Source organism: Typopeltis vanoorti, chromosome 21 (genome assembly GCF_054136105.1).
Source record: "Typopeltis vanoorti isolate ZY-2024b chromosome 21, IOZ_Tvanoo_1.0, whole genome shotgun sequence".
Classification (NCBI taxonomy): domain Eukaryota; kingdom Metazoa; phylum Arthropoda; class Arachnida; order Uropygi; family Thelyphonidae; genus Typopeltis; species Typopeltis vanoorti.
The window spans coordinates 86,052,568-86,074,011 of record NC_143569.1 but is presented as its reverse complement, the minus strand read 5'-3'; the positions used below and the strand labels follow the sequence as shown (position 1 = coordinate 86,074,011).

At 35.8% G+C, this 21,444-nt stretch overlaps 1 protein-coding gene across 4 annotated transcripts in view; it reads left to right on the top strand.

Annotated features, from left to right (window-relative positions):
* The window catches only part of LOC150095073 (fragile X messenger ribonucleoprotein 1 homolog B-like), a 467,885-nt gene that overhangs the window by 283,533 nt on the left and 162,908 nt on the right, over positions 1 to 21,444 (top strand). The window contains exons 11-12 of one of the 4 annotated variants that reach the window (XM_090411423.1): positions 13,251 to 13,313; positions 14,191 to 14,268. In XM_090411423.1, the coding sequence (XP_090267549.1) occupies positions 13,251 to 13,313; positions 14,191 to 14,268 (141 nt within the window). Of the gene's footprint in view, positions 1 to 13,211; positions 13,314 to 14,190; positions 14,269 to 21,444 lie in introns of all 4 variants that reach the window. The other 3 variants (XM_090411422.1, XM_090411425.1, XM_090411424.1) reach the window with 3 other exon arrangements.

Below are 21,444 nucleotides of genomic sequence, written 5' to 3'. Positions count from 1 at the left end.
AATTGTGTCAGCCTATGGCAGAGGTAATGTTATGAAGCATGGATATACTGACCTACATTCATCTTCACTTGCAAGTAATCTTTATTCACTAAAAATTCCTTGGACTTTACTAAGAACAAAATTTCAGATCATTTTCTTACAGATTCAAAATTATTAATAGCTTGAGATATTGTGTCACTTTTTATTAAAATTCAGCTGCCTTATGACCTGGAATTATTAGTCTTGAAATTATCAAATTCTTTGGTAATTTAATTCATCCTGGTTACATTATTGGCATAACATGCTCTACAAATAGATTAGGGATTATGACCTGTGGTCTCCCTACCTCATGTAAACTGTTTTACAGAGAACTTGGAATGTCAACATTGGAGATAATATTCCCTTCCATCTGCTGAGAAGTCTGCTCAGTAAAATAGCATTCTGAGATATTCTGCCCTTCTTCCTTTTATACAGATTTACAAGCTATTTCTTTAAGCGCATCACCATCTTTCATCATACAGTTACCTTAGAATTTGAAACAAGCAACTGACTACTATTGCTGCACCTTTTAATTTTAACCCTTTGTGCTTGTTCGGCATTGTAGGGTTGACATCCTGAAGCATCCTCTAAGACTTCATGTCTATGACCAGTGACATCCCCTACAGCTGGATTACAGTCTCTGAGATGACAATGGAGAATCGTGGCTTAGCTTGGGTTGCTTGGCCACTGTTTCACCATCAAAGAAGGAAAAAAGGTCTTTGTATACTTTTTTAACATTTTCTTTTGTATCAAATGTATAAATCATTCTCTCTTGAATAGTTCACCAATAAACCAGAAATAGAACTATTTCATTTAAAAATTGCCTGATTGTTAGTGCTACCATAAAAGAAATGTCATCTCTCAGATGTCCTACTTGTTACTGAAGTATTTGCATGTATCATCTGGGAGATGCTATCAATCTGTAGGCCATGATGCAAATGAGCTAGCAGCCAGTACCTATCTATCATCTTACATGTGACATCAGCTGTAGAACTAATCTGTTACACATGAGCATCAAAGACAAAGGGTTAAGGTAACATGATCACTGCTATTGTTATCTACGCACAGAAGATGTGTGTAGATTGTTATATATATCTGCAATTCTCCACATTACTTATTCACAGGCACAAGGCTAGCATAATTAAAATGGTAATTCAATGAGCTCTTACTTTATTCTTCACAAGTTTTAAATATATATATGTGAAAACTGGAACTGCACTTCATCGAGTAAACATTTTTCAAATTGTAACAACAGCTCATCCATCCAGAAGATTTTCTACAGACCTCTTTCCCCTACATCAGAAAAGTAAACACCAACGAAGGTATACAGCAAATGGAATCTCTCTTTCTCTCTCTCGTTATATGTAGCCATGAGATGGACATACAAAAACAATACTATTCAATACTATTAGGATCAAATGAGTGTGTGTGATTTGTTCCAGTTTATTTAGATTCTAACTCACTAAAGTGAGTTAGAATCTAAATTGTGTTTAGCTGGCTGAGATACATGATGCCACATTGCAGAAATCTTGACATATTTTAGCCAATCTTTGCACCTTTTTTTTTTTGGTGTGTGCGTGGGAGGAGTTGGATTGAGTATGTATTTCTCAAAGATACACTATTTTAATTTTTGACGAGAATGAGCCCTTGGAGTGACCTCACTTCAGAATGCTAAAATGGTTGTGCCTTACAACGCATCTCATGCTACATCGGCTGTCGCACAGAATAATCAGAGCCACGTTCAGGGCTTAGGCAGAGGGTCCTGTTCGAGAAGTATATTACAGTCTCCATCAAAAGTCAGTGATACTGTGAATGAGCAATGCTGAAGGTATAAGATTAATCTTAGAAAGGAATTTTACATAGGCACATGGAATGTCCGGGTACTCTTGAGATTGTCTGTAAAGAGATGGATAGGTATAAAATTGACATCCTGGGAATTACAGAGACCAGATAGAATGGAGAAGGTCACTCCAAAAGACAGGATGGTAAGCTAGTTATTTACTCAGGTGGTGACTCAAAACATCATGGGGTAGCTGTGATACTGAAGACAGCTCAGACAAGAAGCCTTCTTGGTTATAACCCCATTAATGATAGGATACCCTCTATTAGACTTAAGGCTCAGCCTATCAATTGTGGTAGTTTATGCACCCCACACAGATAGGCCTGAAGAAGGGAGTGAGGAATTCTATGAAAACTTACAAACCGTTTTGGACTGCCTACCAAGGAGAGACATACTGTACATCTTAGGGGACTTAAATGCAAAAGTGGGAAAGAGTATGAGAGTCAGGCCAGAGTGTGGCATGTTTGGTCTGTGGCATGTTTTGGTTTGGTCGTAACACCCATGGTGAAAGACTGTTGGAATTTGCCTGCGCTAACAGATTAGTAATTACCAATACCTGCTTCCCGAAACATCCACGACTAACCTATACTTGGACATCTACCATTGATAGATCAAGGCACCAGATTGATTACATCCTGGCTTTCCAGCAGTGGAAGACAATCATCTCTGATGTGCATACTTGTCTTGGAGCAGATTGTGGTACAGACCATCAGCTAGTAAGAGCCAAAATAAGACTAAGACTCAAAAATTCCAGGTCAGGCACATCCCACTAGTTTGGATGTTAGAGTAATTCCTAGTGGATTATTCACAGAAGAAACATCAACTCAGTTGGATGATTTTTTGGAGACCAATGAGGAGAACTCACCAGAAATGCTTTGGGAAGGAGTCAAGGTGATAATACAGGATACAGCGAAGAAGTATCTGGGCTCAATAAGAAGACCAAGAAACCCATGGATATCAGATTCAACATGGGAACTAATCAAAAGAAGGTGGTTGGAAAAACAAAGAGACACAGGGACTGAAGAATACAAGAGATTACATAGAGAAGTCAGAAGAGCCATCAAGCAGGACAAGGAAAAGTTCTATACTAACAAATGTGAAGAAATAGAGTTCCAGATGAGAAGGCACAATTATAAAAGGATGTTTTATTTAGTTCGTGACTTAAAGCACAAGTTTAAGCCTAAATTGAATGTCATGAAAGACAGGAATGGATCATTACTAACAGAAGAGTTGGAAATCAAAAACAGATGGAATGAATACTCTGAGGAACTGTACAGCAAAGTGGATAAAGAAAATGTGGAGCCCTCCCATCAAGAAAATTTTGATTTGGAATCTCCTCCACTTAAGCATGAAGTTAAAAGAGCAGCTTAACAGCAATAAGGCCCCAGGTGCAGATGAAATCCTAGCAGAGTTAAGGCCACAGGGGACGGAGGGATAAGAGTGTTTCATAGATTGATTACAAGGATATGGGAGACAGGATCATGGCCCAGAAACTGGAAGAAGTCAGTTTTCATACCACTACATAAGAAAGGTGATATGAAGGCATGCAAGAATTATAAATTATTAGTTTGATATCTCATGCAAAGCAAAATTTTATTAAAGATCATGTTAAATAGGATTGAGGTCAAAGTTGAGACAGAGATGCCCGAGGAACAAGCAGGTTTTAGGAAAGGTAAAGGCACCAGAGATCAGATCCTTTGCCTTAGACAGATCATTGAAAAATATAAAAAATTCAGACTCCCTCTGGTAATGTGTTTCTTAGACTACTCTAAAAGCTTTTGACTGTGTTGAGCATGTGAAACTGTGGGAATTTTGGCTATCAGGTTGATAGCCAACTTGTATAAGGAGCAGGAAGCCATGGGAAGAACAGATGGTTGGATTGACTGACTGGCTTCAAGTTGGAAAAGGAGTTAGACAAGGATGTTTACTTTCTCCTCACTTGTTTAGTATATATGCAGAAGACATCATGTGTGAAGCATTGGATGAGCTCAGGACAGGAATTAGGATAGGAGGTAGATTGATCAGTAATCTGAGGTACGCTGATGATACAGTACTCCTTTGTAATGACATGGAAGAACTAGGACTAATTCTTGACAAAGTTAACAAGATCAGTAATAACAGAGGACTTCAACTCAATTCTAGCAAGACAAAGATCATGGTTCTCAAAAGAAAAACGAACAGAGAAGCTCTTAAGAAACAAGTGTATCTTAATGGAGAAAGAATTGAGGAAGTCAGCAAGTTTGAGTACCTGGGATCCATTATTAATGTGAAGAATTGCTGTTCAGAAGATGTCAGAAAAAGGTTAAGAATGGCTAAAACAACAGTCAGAGACCTGTCTAAAATCTGGAAGGATGGATCTATCTCCATGGGAACAAAGTTGAGGATTTTAGATGCAGTTGTTTTTCCAACAGCGACTTATGGATCTTCTTTAGGTTCCAAGACTTGGAACCTAAAGAAGTCGGATAAGAAATGGATATCTGCTTTTGAGATGTGGTGTTACAGAAGGCTGTTGAGGATATCATATACTGAAAGGCGTACAAATGAATGGGTGTTAGAAAAGATTAGTAGAACTTTAAGGCTCCTTAAGGATATTGACAGAAGAAAGTTAAAATATTTTGGACACATAGAAAGGATGGAAGGAGGACTTCTCAGAACTGTAATAGAAGGTAAAGTTCTTGGAAAAAGAGTCAGGGGTAGACCATCAATGAGATGGATGGATGGCATGTGTGGAGTGACTGATCTTCAGGGAGTTGAGGCTGCCAGAAAAGCAAACAACAGAACTACATGGCGAGGCCTGGTATGGTACATCACCGAGCATCGGAGTGACTATATGGCATCTGTAGATGCCCAGTGAACATAGTAGTAGTATGAGCCCTTAGATTATCATCTATCCTTTTTTCTAGGTAAATATTTTTGCCATATATCTCAAAGAGTTGGTAGATTTTTCTCCTTTGTACATTAAGAATACTCAGCATTTCATCAGTCTAATTAAGGCTGCATTAATAATTACTTTCAGTTATTAACACCTTTTAATGGCTTTTTATCAGCTCAAAATGATCTTTCATATAATCTTAAAATAAGTAACAATTTTATTAACAGTGGTCACTTTGGTTATTATGTTATTGGTTACTCCAAAAAGAGAGGAGGGGAGAGTAGGATGAATGGAGTTATTATTAGTAGAGCTGTGGATGGAATTGGTGATGATTGAGAGTAGGTCATTTATGCGTAGGAGAAAGAGGGTAGGTGATAGAACAGAGCCCTAAGGCACCTCTGCAATGGTGGCAAAGCTTGAAGAGAGGATGCCATCCATGCAGTGAATAACCAGAGAGAAAACTGGCTATCCAATTACAGAGGGTGATAGTTGCCCGAACAAAAGCAGCTCACTAAGGGCCACAATGTGATGATCATTTCGAAGTCCTCAAGGTGTTTAGGGTACCAGTACATTTCTCCATATCCTTTGATGGCATGTGTCCAGTAGTGGGTGATGTGAGCTAAGAGATCAGCCATGGATCTAAATTGGTGGAATGCATACTGGTGGTTACTGACTAACTAGTAGTCCTCTAAGCAGTGGGGAAGTTGACTATCAATAGCTTACTCCATTTATTTTGGTTGGATTGAGGTGATGGCAATTGGTTAGTAGTTGACAGCCTTCTGTTTCCTTTTTTTTTTTTTGGAATAAGTTGGACATAAGCTTGCTTTTGTGTTGGAATAAGTGCTAGCTCGAGTATAAAAGATTGAAGAGATGAAAGAGGACAGGTTTTGAGCACATGGTTGGAATACAACTGGAGAGATACCAACAGGAGTATATTTTTTTAGCTGTCAAGTTACTTAGTATTCTACTTTATGTCCTGTTGCTGAATACCCACAGAAAACATAATTGCTCAGTTACTGGCACGAAGGGAGATTTGCCTTCATCATCTATGCAGGGATAGGATGAAAAGAGTGATGCCAGCAAGTCAGCTTTGTCTTTGGGTGAATAACAATGGCACCATCAGAATGAGAGAGAGGTGGAAGTGCAGGTGAGCAAAAGTTGTGTCAAATGGCCTTAGCTAGGGACCAGAAGGCACAACTTCCATTTTCACAGGAGACGAGTTTTCTTCAGTACTTCAGTATAGACTGAGTGTGAAGATGCAGTTCTGAATCTAAGCCACATTTTGGGTAGAATGGGAAATGAATGAAGACGTTGCCAGTGAGGATAATTTCAGTGAATCACTTGGAGCAGATGTTTGGGTTAGATGAGCAGTCAGACTGTGGAAAGGCTGAGTAGAAAAGCTGCCTTTCCACCACATGCTCACAACCTTATGTCCTTTGTAGTTTCAAAGGACATGAGGTTGTGAGCATCTGGTGGAAGGGCATTCTGTAAAAGAAGAGACTTGCATCAGGTGTGATCTAAATTACAAAGAGGAGATGTTACCTCTCTAGTGTGTCTGGAATGAGAACTGGTTAAGAAGAGACTTGCATCAGGTTGTGATCTAAGTTACAAAGAGGAGCTGTTACCTCTCCAGTGTGTCTGGAATGAGAACTGGTTAAAAAGAGATCCAGAATATTAGAAGAGCAAAGAGGGTTATCAAGAGTTCAGTAAGAGTAGATATATGATTTGCATTAGATTTGTTAGATTAGATAGCTTGGTTGCGGGTGTTATTAAAAGGAACCCATTGAAATTGTGGATCATCTAGGATGATGACCTCACTCTCTAATAGCTGGATTGCAGATGGCCGAGCTTCATAGAGAGTAAGGTGAATGGATCAAAGTGGAATTTGGAGACCACTAAATGTAGCAGACAAATGTGAATAAATGGGGAAATGAAACCTTGATGTCAAATGGCTAGAAATCTTTCTGGTTCCTGACCAAGATTTCTAGCCATTACTCATGCTTCTCTCTCTCATTGTAACATGATTGTTATTCATCTCTTATATAGATGACCATTTCAAAACTATACTTACTACAGATCACTGCATGCCTCTTTGGTCCTGTTATTTTCTCCAGAGTTAACTCCTGTTCATTTACCTTTGTAAAAATATTGAAAATGGTTGAAGATCAACAGCCAAATACTTGACCACCTGAGGCCCACCACTTAGTGACTACAAGTATGGATTCCACCATAGTACTTCTCCTGGCTAACACTTGCCTACTTTTGGACCTAAAAGGTTGTGAACAGTAGTATAGTACAATTCATAACATGGAGAGGCAAAAGACTATATAACCAGAAAACCTCTAGAGACTAGACATCATAATTTGTCGAGACTAAACATACACACGTAACCACAGTAATAAGATTTTTTAATACTTATTAAAAAATCTTATTACTGTGGTTACATGTGTATGTTTATCATGACTGCTTCACAGGTTTCATTATACAACAAATAATTTGTCAAGCCATTTTAGGCCTGCACTAAGCAGGGTGGTGGGTTACATCTGGAACGAAATTCATCTGCTGCTTACGAATTTGTGATAAGCATTTGATTAGGTCTGACATAGAAGCCTGCTTACCACACCACTAACTTGGGTTTGATTTTCACCTTTTGCAGTAGTTTCATAATTTCCTCTATGGCCATTAACTGTGTGATAGGATAGATGGTTTCTCTCTTCAGATTTCTCTGCTGATTCCTTTCTTCTCTACATAAATCGCCTCTCACTGATCTCAAAATCCTGTTCGCTGGTGGCAGTATATTACATTTATTTGTAATATATAGATATTCCATAATCATTGCCTTAGACACTGATCTCCCAAACTCATGCTGCAAAAGCTCAATCCTGTTTTCATTTGCATTTTTGAAAATTATGGAGACAACTACTGTGTTTGAATGAAAACTTTAGTTTAATATAACTAAAATCTACAATTCGACGTTTCGACCTTTATGTCAAGGTCATCTCCTGGAGTGTACAACTATACACAGAAAACAAGCTACACTACAATCAAACTGGTTTGTTAAAGATACTGACCAACCGCTACAACAATTGTTGGCCTGACCTCTGGTGAAAAAAAAATAAAATAAAATAAAAAATTATACATCAACGCTAGAGTCCTATTATTAGTGTTATCTGTTGGTTGTAGAAATACATTGGGCGCAACAACAAGTAACTATCTATATACATATAATAACAACATGTTATACCTGTACATTCCAGCCAGTTTGTGTGGAATGGCTTCTAGTAATAGTTATAGATTGGCTAGAGTCCTGGCTTATGCTGGATCTTATATATTAGGTAGGCTGAATGTGTGCCATCCAGATCCTTGGAATTTTCATGCCTTCTTTGTTGTTGATATTTGGATTTGTTTATCAAGATTTCGCAGGCTTCCTTGAATTTCCTTTCATAACAGGTTTTTGTGTGGTGTAAAGAGCGGGTGCTTTTCCAGTTGATTTGGTGTAAGGTGTTGAGCGTGTGGTCTGAGAGGCCTGCTTCACCATAATGGTTATATTTAATGTGTCTAATGTGTTCTTTCTTACATATAGGGATTGTCCGTCCTGTTTCACCAATGTACGGTAAGTTATAGGTGCAGCGGGTGCAATAGACTCCAGTATGTGCCAATGGGAGGAGAGAATACTTAGAGGAGCTGAATATGGTTTTAAGTTTAGTGGGTGGCTTGAAGGTGGCATTGAGGTTATAATGTTGTAGGATTCTGTTGATTTCTGATAACCCTTTAATGTATGGGATGGCTATGGTTTTACTGTAATCTAGATTCGTTTTTGTTGTTGTTTTATGGAGTATTTTATTAATAGTATTTTTGTTATAGCCATTATTTATGAATGTGTCGCTGATGATTTTTAGTTCTTGTTTCAGAGCTTGCTGGTTAGAGCAAATTGTTGTAGCTCTGTTTTGAAGGGTGTTAATGACTCCATATTTTTGTGATGGGTGGTGGTATGAATTCGCATGTATGTCAGGCCAACAATTGTTGTAGCGGTTGGTTAGTATCTTTAACAAACCAGTTTGATTGTAGTGTAGCTTGTTTTCTGTGTTTAGTTGTATGTTCCAGAAGATGACCTTGACATAAAGGTCGAACCGTCGAATTGTAGATTTTAGTTATATTAAACTAAAGTTTTCATTCAAACACGGTAGTTGTCTCCATAATTTTCAAAAATGCATTCGGATCACCGTGCAAGCCTAAAAGAAAGGATTCAATCCTGTTTTATTTCTCATAAGAAAATCTCCCTTCATTTACCTTTTGATAATACTGAATCTTAGGCAAAATCAGATTTCTCTTCTTGTGCTGACCTTACACCTGTAACTTAACTGGCAGAAACATATCGCATCATTAGCCTCCTTGAAACTCAGTGCCTTTTTTTTTCCTCAAAACTCTACTTCTCACCCATGAAACTTACACTATAAATCCTGATCTTCTTAACCTAGTGGTATACCAGAAATCCCCCCCCCCCCAAAAAAAATGCTTAATGCAATCTGGTTAATAGATGACTCATTTCAGATTCTCTTTTCTGTCAGTATTTTTACAGGCACATCTTCCAAACTAGTCAGCATCCTTGCTTCTCTTTCCTTGGGCCTGTAAAAGCATGAGCATCTCCTCAGAAAATCTTCAGATATGAGCTCATTCAAGATCTAAATTCAAGTTTCTAAACATCTTGAAGAATTAATGGTAATTTTTGTTTAGGATTCTTTGTGAGCAGAATATAACTCCCCTTGATTCTTTGAAACAATGTGCCAAGAAATTTTCTTTGGAATAAAGTTTAAAGCTATGGGCTAGTCTATGGAATGCCTCTTTCAAGTAGCTAAATTGCATTTTGCTTCTCTGTTATGACACATATCACTGTGATGTTCACCCTAATTGATTTTATAACTCCTATAGATATACCTGGGTATTTTTGGAATTTATAAAAATAATTACTAATTTCACCGGCGGCTATTAAATATTTCAATATCTAATATGAAAGTTATTTTCATAAGAATATAAAAATTATAAAGATTGCTTAATTTTAATAATAAAGAAAGCCTTGTTTACTGTTATGAGGTGTTAAGGTTCATATTTATATCAAGAAAAAAATGAACTACCTATATAACTCACGATTCGTGCAGTTTTGTCGGGAAAAGCTCAGCTCAGGAATATAATGCATTATGGTATACAAGACGGTATAATCTTGCTTCCATTACTTCAACACTCTGCTGCTGACAGTTGCAGTGTATTATATGCCTCCTTAGGAAAGAAATACATCTAATAAATTATTATTTGACCTCTGAAAAGTTGGGGGAAAAATTGCAGAATGGTATTGCCATGCAGTACAGTTGATCATTATGTTCTGCATTAAATTCATTTATTGTGCACTCTCCACACTCCATGGTAATTTTACACACCACTTTCGGGGGGGGGGACTGTACCGCACTCCTTTATATGGTTTACATGGTGACTTTTATCTTTTATACATTGATCAGAGATGTCCCCCCACCATCATATCATATAATGCCTCTGCTGATGGCAGAGCTTGGTATTATATGATACCAAGAAGTAGAGAAGAAGAAGAAGAGATATTATGTGATACACCTCCAAAATCTGTTCATAGCTTCCTAAACCAGTTAACAAAAGCATACAGCAGCTAAAATTGTGCTGCATTGCTCTCACAACATGACCTGAATTTCATCCCTATGTCTGTCATTACTTTCAGGTTTCATATCCCTTCTTCCCTTCCTTACATGCCATTGATTCAGTACACAGTATTCCATTGTTATCTTTCATATTTAACATCCTATTGTGTGATTGTTAACCTCATTCATGTTCCTGTACAGGACTTATTCCTATCTCCCTGGCTATCTACAGCATATAAGTCGAGAGAATAAAGCATTTCTCCTTATTGTTTTACTTACAGGTGTAAGTAAAACAAAAGTAACTTTTATTTTATTAAATACTACTACAAGGGTTCTTTCTAAATATTTTAATATTTAGAATGAATTTAGCATGAATGTTCGGGCATGTTTTGAACGTTATTGAATATATACTGAGATGAAATATCTTTTAAGTTTATTTACCATTTAGCAGTGTTTTGGTGACATACCTTGAAGTTGGGTCATCATTCTTCATTTTTAAATGCCAGAATTTTAAAAGTTCTGATGACTTCAGTTAGCACTCTTCTAGTTTCTTTAGGCATGCAGCTAAATTGGGCCAGGCACGAGCAGTAGCTTCAGTCATGTGTCATTGCCATTAGTGGTATGTGAAGATGAAATTCTAATACCTCAGAACAAATAATTGAAATTAGATCATCATAAAAGAATCCTCATAAAATAATTAAATGATCCACATTAAAGTAATCACATTGTCAGTTCCTAAGTTTTGTCACAATGTTTTAACATAACATTGGCATAAGCTGTAAGGGAATTCACTAATTTTTTTTTTTTTTTTTTTTTTTTTTTTTTTTTTTTTTTTTGAGGGGAGTTTCATTGATTGGTTAATGATATTTTAAAAATGATGCATATGCTGTTGCTGACTATGTTATATTATTTATTGTGTTGTTTAAATGTTGGATTTATACTCAATGATCATATATAAGCTAATTTTAAAAATTTCTGTATTGATTTTTTGAGATCCTTTGGGCCAAAGTATTGTGTTCGTTTTGCTATTGTTGTTTTTGGTGACCTTGAGAACAAAGTATTAACTCGTTTTGTGAGATATTGTCTTCATTTGCACTCCATCTCAGTTTTCAACACAGTATTATATTATTGTATATATTACTGTGAAAAACCGATATCTGGCAAATGTCGATATTCTCCGGTGAATGTCAGCATTCACATAGTCGCTTGGTGTATGTACGAAATATTTGCTAAATATCATTATTTCTCACTTACACCGGCAAATGTCGACATTCAGCATGCACTAATGGTGAATGTTGAATAAAAAATATTTTTATTATGTTAAGACAAAAATGCAACTTTTTAACATATGATATATGTCAAAATTGGAGAAATAATATTATGATATATGTCAAAATAGGAGAAAGCTTAAGTAACAGCACATGTAAATAAACTGTTGAACCTAACACGAACAGTACATTCTAAATCAGAAAAGAAAATAATACCAATAATAAACTTACACATAAATTATGTGATTAACGTTATACAACTTATTTATTACAACAACTTAAACTGTTATGACACTTTGAATTGCACAAGAGTCCCTTGCTTTTACAACTGCATTTAGTTGTGGAACACTTCTTTTTGCAATTACAGCGTGTATAGCCTTGCCCTCCACTTCTCGAATTAGTTGCAGCTGCTTCTCTCAGCGACATTTCTTGAGAAGAAATCTCATCTATGGAAAGTTAACTTTTCTTTACAAATAACGAACTGATTACGGGTATAAAGCTGCTTGAGGGTACCATTTTTGTTTGCTAATTTATAAAAGTCAGATTCTTCTATTCCAGCAACAACCACCAACACATTTCGGGCATCTGTACGACCACGGTCGACATCAGGGATGTGTATTCGTACGGTATCACCAATTTGAGTCGCCTCTCTCTCTCTCTCTCTCTCTCTCTCTGGCTGTGTCTTCTCAGCTTGTCATTTCGACCCCCACCAGAGCTTATCTGTGCTTGTCGACATATACCGGCGATGGTTCGAATGTATAATAATATAACCAAATATGTCGGTCTTTCACTGACATATTTGGTATGTGTCGACATTCACCAGAGAATATTGACATTCTCTAATTTCAGTCTTTCATGGTAACATATACATATAAGTCAGGAGAAAAGAAGTCTGTTAATGACACCTATTAGAACATGCTTGTAATATACAAAAGAGTTCTTCTGGCAAGTGATCTGCTCAAAGCATGATATAGGGAATCTCTTTCTCTTTCCCTAACAGGTAACAGGAACAAAACATAAATTATTGAAATATGTTTTGTTCCTGTTACCTGTTTTACAGACTTTGTATTATCAAATGCATTTAATTGGAAGATATGTTTATAGTCATCCTACCTTTAATTTCAGAATGCTGAAGATAGAGCCCAGATGGCTTCAGTTTGTTTGGTAAATCCTTTGAAGCAGAGTGAGCAATGTTTTAACCTAGTAACTCAAAACATGTCTGTGAAGATCATGTTCTTGTTGTTCATTTCATGCAGTCATGTCAGACTTAATATTCAAGGTTTTTTTAAAAAAAAAAATTGAAAAAAATTGAAAGGTAAATTATATAACATTGAGAATCATGATTAACAAAAAAGTAAACAAGGCTTGTCACCACAAAAGAAAAGCAGATATGCTTTAAATAGCTAATGTTGTTTTTTTTTTTATTTATCTTTGTAACAGTGAACCATAATCCTGACAAATATCTAAAAATAGTTTGAATGTTATTTTGCTACAAATGCTTATATTTCATTCAGTCTTACCATCAGTGTTCTTTAATATCATGAGTTTTCTAGGACCATCATATTCCTGTATTTATAAGAAACTTTCCACAGGGTTTTGAAAAGGCTATTCCCTACCAGACAAGAAAAGCTTTCTACAATAACAGAAGATATAAGGTACATTTTAGTGGTGATTTGACTTTGACACGTACACTTCTTATTTTCTACCACATCTTTTATATTCTAATTTCTTTAATTTATACTCATTTATTATTTATTCTGAATGGCATTTATATTTTGAATTCTTATAATTTCCCTTTCAGTTTTAGGAACCTCATAATAAATCTGATATGGCTGCCAAAAATGTTGTTTATTTGATTCATTGGGTTAAACCCATATAAATTGAATCCATCTTAGGCTCTTATAAAGTCTTGAGCAGTTAAGTTTAAATAATTATTGTTGTTTGTTTTGTTCTCCATGACATTGCATTATAATAATAATTTTTTTTTTTAACTGACCAATCTTCATCTGCCCCTGGCAGAAATCTAACAGCTCATGGTTATTATAGAAGGTTGTTTCTTAGAATACTTTGTTTGAATGTGAGGATAAAAAATAAAAGAAAGATTAGATAAATCCCAACTTTTTTTTTTTTTTTTTAGAATAACAAGAAAGAAAGTAAACTATGAATTAAACCTATGAATGGAGTCGTACATTTTTAATGCAGTTGCTTTTCTGAACAAATGAGGTATAAATATAAAATGATTTTATCACATTTAATCCAACTCTTCTGTGAAGGCAGTGGAGCTTGAGATTGTTCCAGTTGAAATACATGGAGGGGGAAATGCCTAAGAATTGCTTTGTTCAGGTGGAAATTAACAACAGTATTGGTTATCAACCCAAACCTCTGGGCTTGAAATATGCTATCTTATCCTGTTATTGTTTCTGGTACCTTGAAACTTGTTACCTTCATATGTTTTGCAGTTACTTAACTCATGTTTTTCCCCCCTCCAGGTCACTACTTTATTTATCCAATGAATGCTTTTTTTCTTGACAGGTTAGAGCTTCAGCAGGAGAAAGAGAAAGTAGTTTGTCTGCAGCCATATGTTCAGCATGCCACAAAGGGCATGGCACGGTAAGGCAGCCACCTCACACTAATCAGTATTTTTGGTGAGCATAGTGGCATTTGTGCCATTTATATTAAGCAGAGCGAGAGAGAGATTAATAGATCACCGTCCCTCATTTCCAAATATGAATTCCAGTTACAATCAATACACCTATATCATAAGTATAATGTGTGCAAGTTGGAAACCGGATCGGTGGTCCTGACTAATTTAAAAATAAAAAGCCATGCAGTTTTCAATAATACAATATGAAAAACATAACTTCTGAAAAACCAATTTAATCCCTGTTTTGAAGTCAGTGATGTCTAGTGTATTATGGTGAGAATCACTGCTGAAAGTGTCAAATTCACATCCATATTATATGGGTGCATAATTAAAACTAGGGGTCAAATGAACTAAATTTAAGATGTCAAAATATCTATTTTGACATTTGCTCTTACAGCATGGTTAACATAGAAGACTAACTAGTATGAACTGTCAAACTATTTAGTCTCACTTAAACTTCAGATAAGATTCATTCTGTATTCTGTGTACCAGCAGTTCCAATGTAGAAATATTAAAGGAACTAGCAAAGAATATGTCAGTGTTACCTCAGAAGTCCTTTACGTATGTTTTGTGATTTCGTTCAAGGGAAATGCATTGACAAGTAAGTTAATATTTAAACCAAAAAAATAAAATAGGTCGAAATGACAATTACAAGTGATTACCCAATTAAACAAAGCTCAAATTATACACAGACATTTTTCCATTCTCATATTCTCTGTGTGAAGTGCTTAACTAATCAACAGATGAGACTACCATCAAGTGATTATGAATAATTGCTTTATGGTATTTTAAGGAGATGTAGAAATTACCCATTCAACATAACTGTATAAATTGTACTTTCATAAATCTGACAATTGCTTTTAGTATAGAAAATTTATAATGTTTTCCTTGCTATAGGATATTCATGTATTATAGACTATTTAGGTGTGGCATGTTTTCTTCTGATGTATAGCTATATAAAAGAATCCTTCTGATTTTGTTAGAATTTCTCATGTGAATTGAATTTTTATACAAATGTATTATTATTGCCTGCTTGCAGGTAAAACTAGAGGGGTGAGGCTAACAGCCTCACCCTCTAGTTTTTTGCACCTCATTAATTGGTATAATTGTACAAATGGCATAAATGGTTATTAGTTAATAGCAGAGTGCTTGCTTTGTTGATTATATGAGTATTTGTTACCTTACAAACTGTATAGTGAGACATTTGATTTGTTTACTGTTGATTACATCCATAAATGATTAAATATATTGCTTACAACTTTCTTTTGAATTTGACGATCAGCAACCAGTCACTTAGTTGTTACTGGTTGCTGATAATCTCTCTGCTGATTTCAAATAATCTCTACAACTGTTCTATATGAACATTGATATATCCACTCCCCCAGTATCATTGTGCTATGTATCAACCTATCAAGGAAGAAGTGTGTTTAAAAAAAAAAAATGTTTGTATGGTCCTACTGGGATCATTTCTGCTTTGACAGTTTGCATTTTTTTTTTAATAAAAGAAATTAATTTTCGACTTCAGGTATGGCTCCTAGAAGATATGGCTGTAATCTTGTCTCTTACATATAACTTACTCTTTTGTCAGTGTTTCCTACTCCAAAAGCTGTCACAGTCCAATAAACATACAGAAATTTTTATTGCAGCAATGAATATTGCTCGTTCATGGTAATGTAATGTAATGTAATGTGATGTCCTGTCGTGGACGGCATTGTAATATTTCCTTAATTGTGTGTTCTGTTCTTCTTTTAACTTAGTTTAAATTTGTTTGCACCTTGGGTTATTTCAGCTTCGTTTCTTCCATAACTCTCAATCCCTTAGTTACAGCTATCTATCAAAGTTCCCAACCTTTCTGTGGCCTCGCTCTTAACTGCAAATCTTTCAGACAAAGAGATTGCCCCAAGGTAGAGCCAAATTCTCCCTGGCTGAAAATCTGAAGTCGACTCTTCTTCGGAATTAAGAAAATTTATTTGTTTAGCTGCGCCATCTTAATTCCTATACAATAGAATTAATATTGTCAGAGAGTCAGCCCACAGACTATTTCACGATTTAGCAATCTAATACAAAGAAACCCTTACGATACTTATTTTTATATTGCAGTCATAACCAGTTCCCACGCTTTAACTTTTATAGGTTCTATTTATAGCAAGTGGTGCATTGGCTTGAAAGATCAGACATGTATGTTGGGTAAAGAAAACATGAAAGTTTATTTATCCTAAGTAATGGTACATATTAATCAAAAAAACTAATTTAAAGGAAAAAGTCTCTATAAGTAATGCTATACTAACAGACAAGATCTATAATACAATCGGCATTTCACATTAAGGGACATTAGCAGAGCCAAGCTGTCTTAATCCCGCTCATTTATCACAGTCACGTATATGAATGTCTTACTCTCTCCTCAAATATCAAGATATAACACGTCAAATTAATCTAATGATAATGCTTAAAATAATATACTTCTAGAGCTACAAAGTTCTCTGCTAGAGGAGATAGGTATTAGAGTCCTGAATTCTATCAACAAGTCCGATCACAAGATATTTAACACTTTCGCTCACTCTGGCCTTAAAATACAATACAATGGACATAAAAACTCTATATTACCGACCAGTTCAATCTTTCAGGAGACACTTCTCATCTGAACTTCTTGCAGGCTTACTTCGGGTGGTTACGGCGTTCTGGGAACTGTTGTTCCCTGTCTTGACCTTCCAGTGATTTCGGTCACGAATCACTTCTTTGCCTCATACTCGAAATTCCTCTAACGGAAAGGTACGGCTGGAGCTGCAAGAAATTTCGGTGTTTGCTGGTTGTCTTGTTGCATCGATGACTATGCTCGGAATTGGCCGCTCGACCATCCTTCGTTCATCCGAATGACTTCTACTCAACTACAACGCCACAAGAGAGAGCGAGAGCTTGCGTCGCCAAGCCTTTTATATTTCTCCGTGTCTTCTCTCCCTACTACGTCATCTATTGCAGACGCCACTGAAGCCTTTTGCACACTGTACTTACTCCTCTCTGTTGCGTCTCCACCTGGGCATCTCGGACCTCGTATAGCTACTGCCTAGGGTCATGTTTATAATCCGATTATACAAGTCTGCACTTTGCTCTGATTTTCCTGTTACAATATTACTTTTACAATATCTTGTTTCTTGTCTGTTATTTACAGGACCATTTATAAAATAATACATAGCAAAATACATAAAAGAACTATTATTGTTATATTTACAACTTCGATTTTTACCTATTTACAAGTATTTCTTTTGGGAATCTTTGCATCCCAGTTAAATCCCGAATGAAATGCTCAAGGACAAATTAAGCCTTTCATTCCAGATTTAACAGTAAACACTGTGTTTCAGATAGTGCAGAAACTACAGACATATCAGAAGATTATACATATCTCACTTTTTTTTGTACTGTATGGATGTGTGTACAAAGCCAATATTTATGTGACCTGTTATAAACAGGTAACATAAATATTGGCTTGGTTTATGTGAAAATTATTTTACACATACATTCATTCATATATATGTTAACTCCACACAAGCAAGGTAATAAAATCCATAGAAAACGTGTATGTGCATGCATGTGTGCATTCACAAAGAGTTATGGGAAAAGAAGGAATCAGTTAACAAATTTCTCAAAAAGCTGAAGGTTATATTCATTGGGAATGGCGTGGGAAAGTCTGTTCGAAAGAAGTAGATGGAATTAAGTAGGATTATGAGAAGTTGATTTGATATGTTTAAAGTTGAACAGCGTATGGATATTGAACCAGTGAATGCTCAATGTTTAAATCTCTAAGATGACTAAAAGATATCACTTCCTCATGGGCACCCTGTTTCAGAAACATAATGCAGAAACAGGGTGCCCATGAGGAAGTGACTATAAGATGCCTTTTAGCAAGGGGTGTCACTTATTAGGTATACTGCACTCTTCTGTATACAATCAAGAATTCTTAAGGAGGTTTTTGGTGCACTATCCAAAATGTGAGAACATTATTCTGAAGTTAATTTGAATTGGGATTTATGAAGTGTTAAGAGTTCAGTAGAAGAGAAGTAATTTGAATGGAAAGAATAATACGAAGTGTTTTTGGAGGCTATGGGTATGATATATTTATGATAAGATCTGCTCAGATAAGCTAGAAACCTAGTAAGGAGAAGTGAAAAAGTATCTTTCTTCTGGATAATAGGATTCAGTAAATTATCTTCATTCCAGTTGAGAATAATGAGATGAGGAAATCAGTTCTTAAGACATGGTTATGGAATATCCTGAAGTTTGAATCATTTGAGTAACACAAGGTTTCTTAAATGAAGAGGAGGAGTGAAGAACTATCCCTAGGATTTAAAGTGAGACATTTGAATCAGTTAGGGATGGTTGTTGATGTATATAAGAAAGAGCATGATAAGAGTACAGAACCCTAGGGTACCCAAGTATTAATAAAGAAATTTGAATGGAGGAACCATCCAACATGACACTAATGAACATCCAGAGAGGAAACTGGCAATCCAGTCACAAAGGGCAGAAGAGAGATGATAACTTATTAAAAATACCTTGATACTAGGCACAATCAAATTCCTTGGAAATATTAACAGCAGCTACATGATTTCTCCCATATTCTTGATGGCTTTTGTCTACAAGTGGGTAATGTTAGTGAGGAGGTCTACTGTAGAATGAGATTTGTGGAATTGATTACTAAATAATTGATTAATTTCATTTATTTCAAGGATGTTTTAGAGATTAAATTTGAGAAACAAATCATGCAGATATATATTTATTTATTTGTATTCAGATCGACTCGGTTTATGAACATGTTCAATAATTTTAATGACTTAAACCACCGAGATAATTAAGAGTAAAGTTTAATAAGGACACAACTAGTTTCGTTGGTAAGCCAACTTCATCAGGTGCGAAAGTACGAAGGTATATACAAAAAAGACCGACAGAAACATTACACACTAATAACAACAGAGTTATCAAAAACTGTAATGAAGTTTAAATTGGAGTCCGCACTTCAGTTCTAGCTACATTTATATGCGTATGGTGTTGCGAGAATGCCAGCACTGAACAGCAGAGCTATGCGAATCTGACAAATTGTAGCTAAGGTTGCTATTCATGTGGGTAGAATCGAGGGTGATTTCTTTTGATTCCAGGATATGTCTTTCAAGTTCATCGTAACATTTGTGAATATTAGAAGTTTGATTCCAGTCTATTTGGTGTTGGCAGCCTTCAGAGTTTACAGAGAACAAGACATGGCTAGCAAGGGCGCTCGCTCGGATCCTATTTCCTATTATAAGAGATATCTCTTTTGTCTTCTTCAAGACGGAAAAAGATTGATTTATCAGTTTGTCCGTAGTAAAGTTTATCGCAACCATCAGTTCCCAGGAGTATACAGAATTATTTGTAGTTGTGGTAAACCTTACTACTGACAAACTGTGATAAATCAATCTTTATCCCTCTTCACCACACCAGGACATCGTGCTCGCTCTCTCCTTGATGATGAGATAGAACTTAATGAAGAACTCAATTTTCTCAGGTCTACTTTTCAACTAAATGGTTATTCACAAAAGGCAATTGTCAAATTCCTATTAAATCCACCCGCTCACTTTCAAATTGAAAATTTCTTCTCTTGTACCTTTGTCTTTTTGAATACCTAATTGAGTATCATCTATTTCTATTGGCAAAATGCGTTTTATTCTTTCGGGGATAGTAAAAAGATGGATTTTTTAGATCGAAGAGACCAATAGGGTGAAAGGTAATATTTCTATACCATACATAAGCTCTGTCTCACCCAAATTGGCCAAGGTTCTTAGGAAATACAACATAAGAACTTTATTTACTCCTCTTCCGAAAATCCGCTCCTTAATGAGCCTTTTGAAACCTAGACATCACAATCTTAAATATCCCGGTGTTTACCAGATTTGGTGCAACTGTGATATATCATACTTTGGCCAAACAGAGAAATCGATCAAGTTATGCATCGAAGAACATAAGAGAGATGTCAGTTACTGAAGAACGCAAGCCAGTGCTTTGTCTAGTCATGTTCTCGGCCAACTCTAATGAAGAAAATCTTAACCATACAGTCCTATGGGACAAGTCTGATAACATTTTCCATTGTCAGGATGAATTAGAAAGAAAGATAATAGAATCAAAAGAAATCATTCTGAACCCCCTACATCTCAACAACAACAACCCGAGTTACAACATTTCAGACTGTCATTGTGCTACAATCAAATACTGGCGTTCGAGAGATGCCCAACAACAACGCCAACGAGAGAACAGTTTTGAATGCCAGACTTCAACGTTTCTACGTTGAATATATATATACACTAACTTTCCGCGTTGTTTATGGTTATATCCTCTATGTTTTAACAAGCTGAAACTAGTTGTGCTATTAAACTTTGTTTTCTTTTTTTCTCAGTTTCTAGTCATTCAATATTTAAAAAATATATATGTATATATATGTATATATCTCCTTGAACACACACTTGCAGTTAGTCCATTCCATGCACTCATCACACATGCTATGAGAAGCTAGACATTGCATGCTCCCTATACAATGGCTTTAATCAGCTTCCAGGGTGATCTCGAGTTCTCGCATCGTCGATAAGTTGCAAAATCTTACTTCTGTCTGCACTGTAAGTTGACCTTACTAATTTGTATATTTTTGTCATATCTCCTCTGTTTATACCTCATATTTTCAAGATCCTCAATCTCTCCTCATATGCACAGTTCCATAAGTCACATATCATTACGATTACTCACCACTTAGTTTTCATCTATCTCTTTCTGTTTCTTTGGAAAATCCAGGATAATATCAGCATGCAGTAATCTAGATGTGGTCTTATGAAACTCTCTAGCATTACTGATTAACTTCAAATTCCCATTAATATAATACTCTGACTGTAATGTCCTTCATGCAAAATGTATAACTTTTCACTTGGCAACATTGAGCTAATATTCATTGTCAATTGTACTCATATACCAAATCATTTCAATTAATTTTGAGAATTCTGTATCATCTACATTGCGTATCACTCTCCCTAACTCATCAGAAAATAACTGAACACCACTTCGAGGCCCTCTCCAATCATTAATAAACATGTTAAACAATATCTCAAGTATGAAAACTTGTGGCATACCATTGG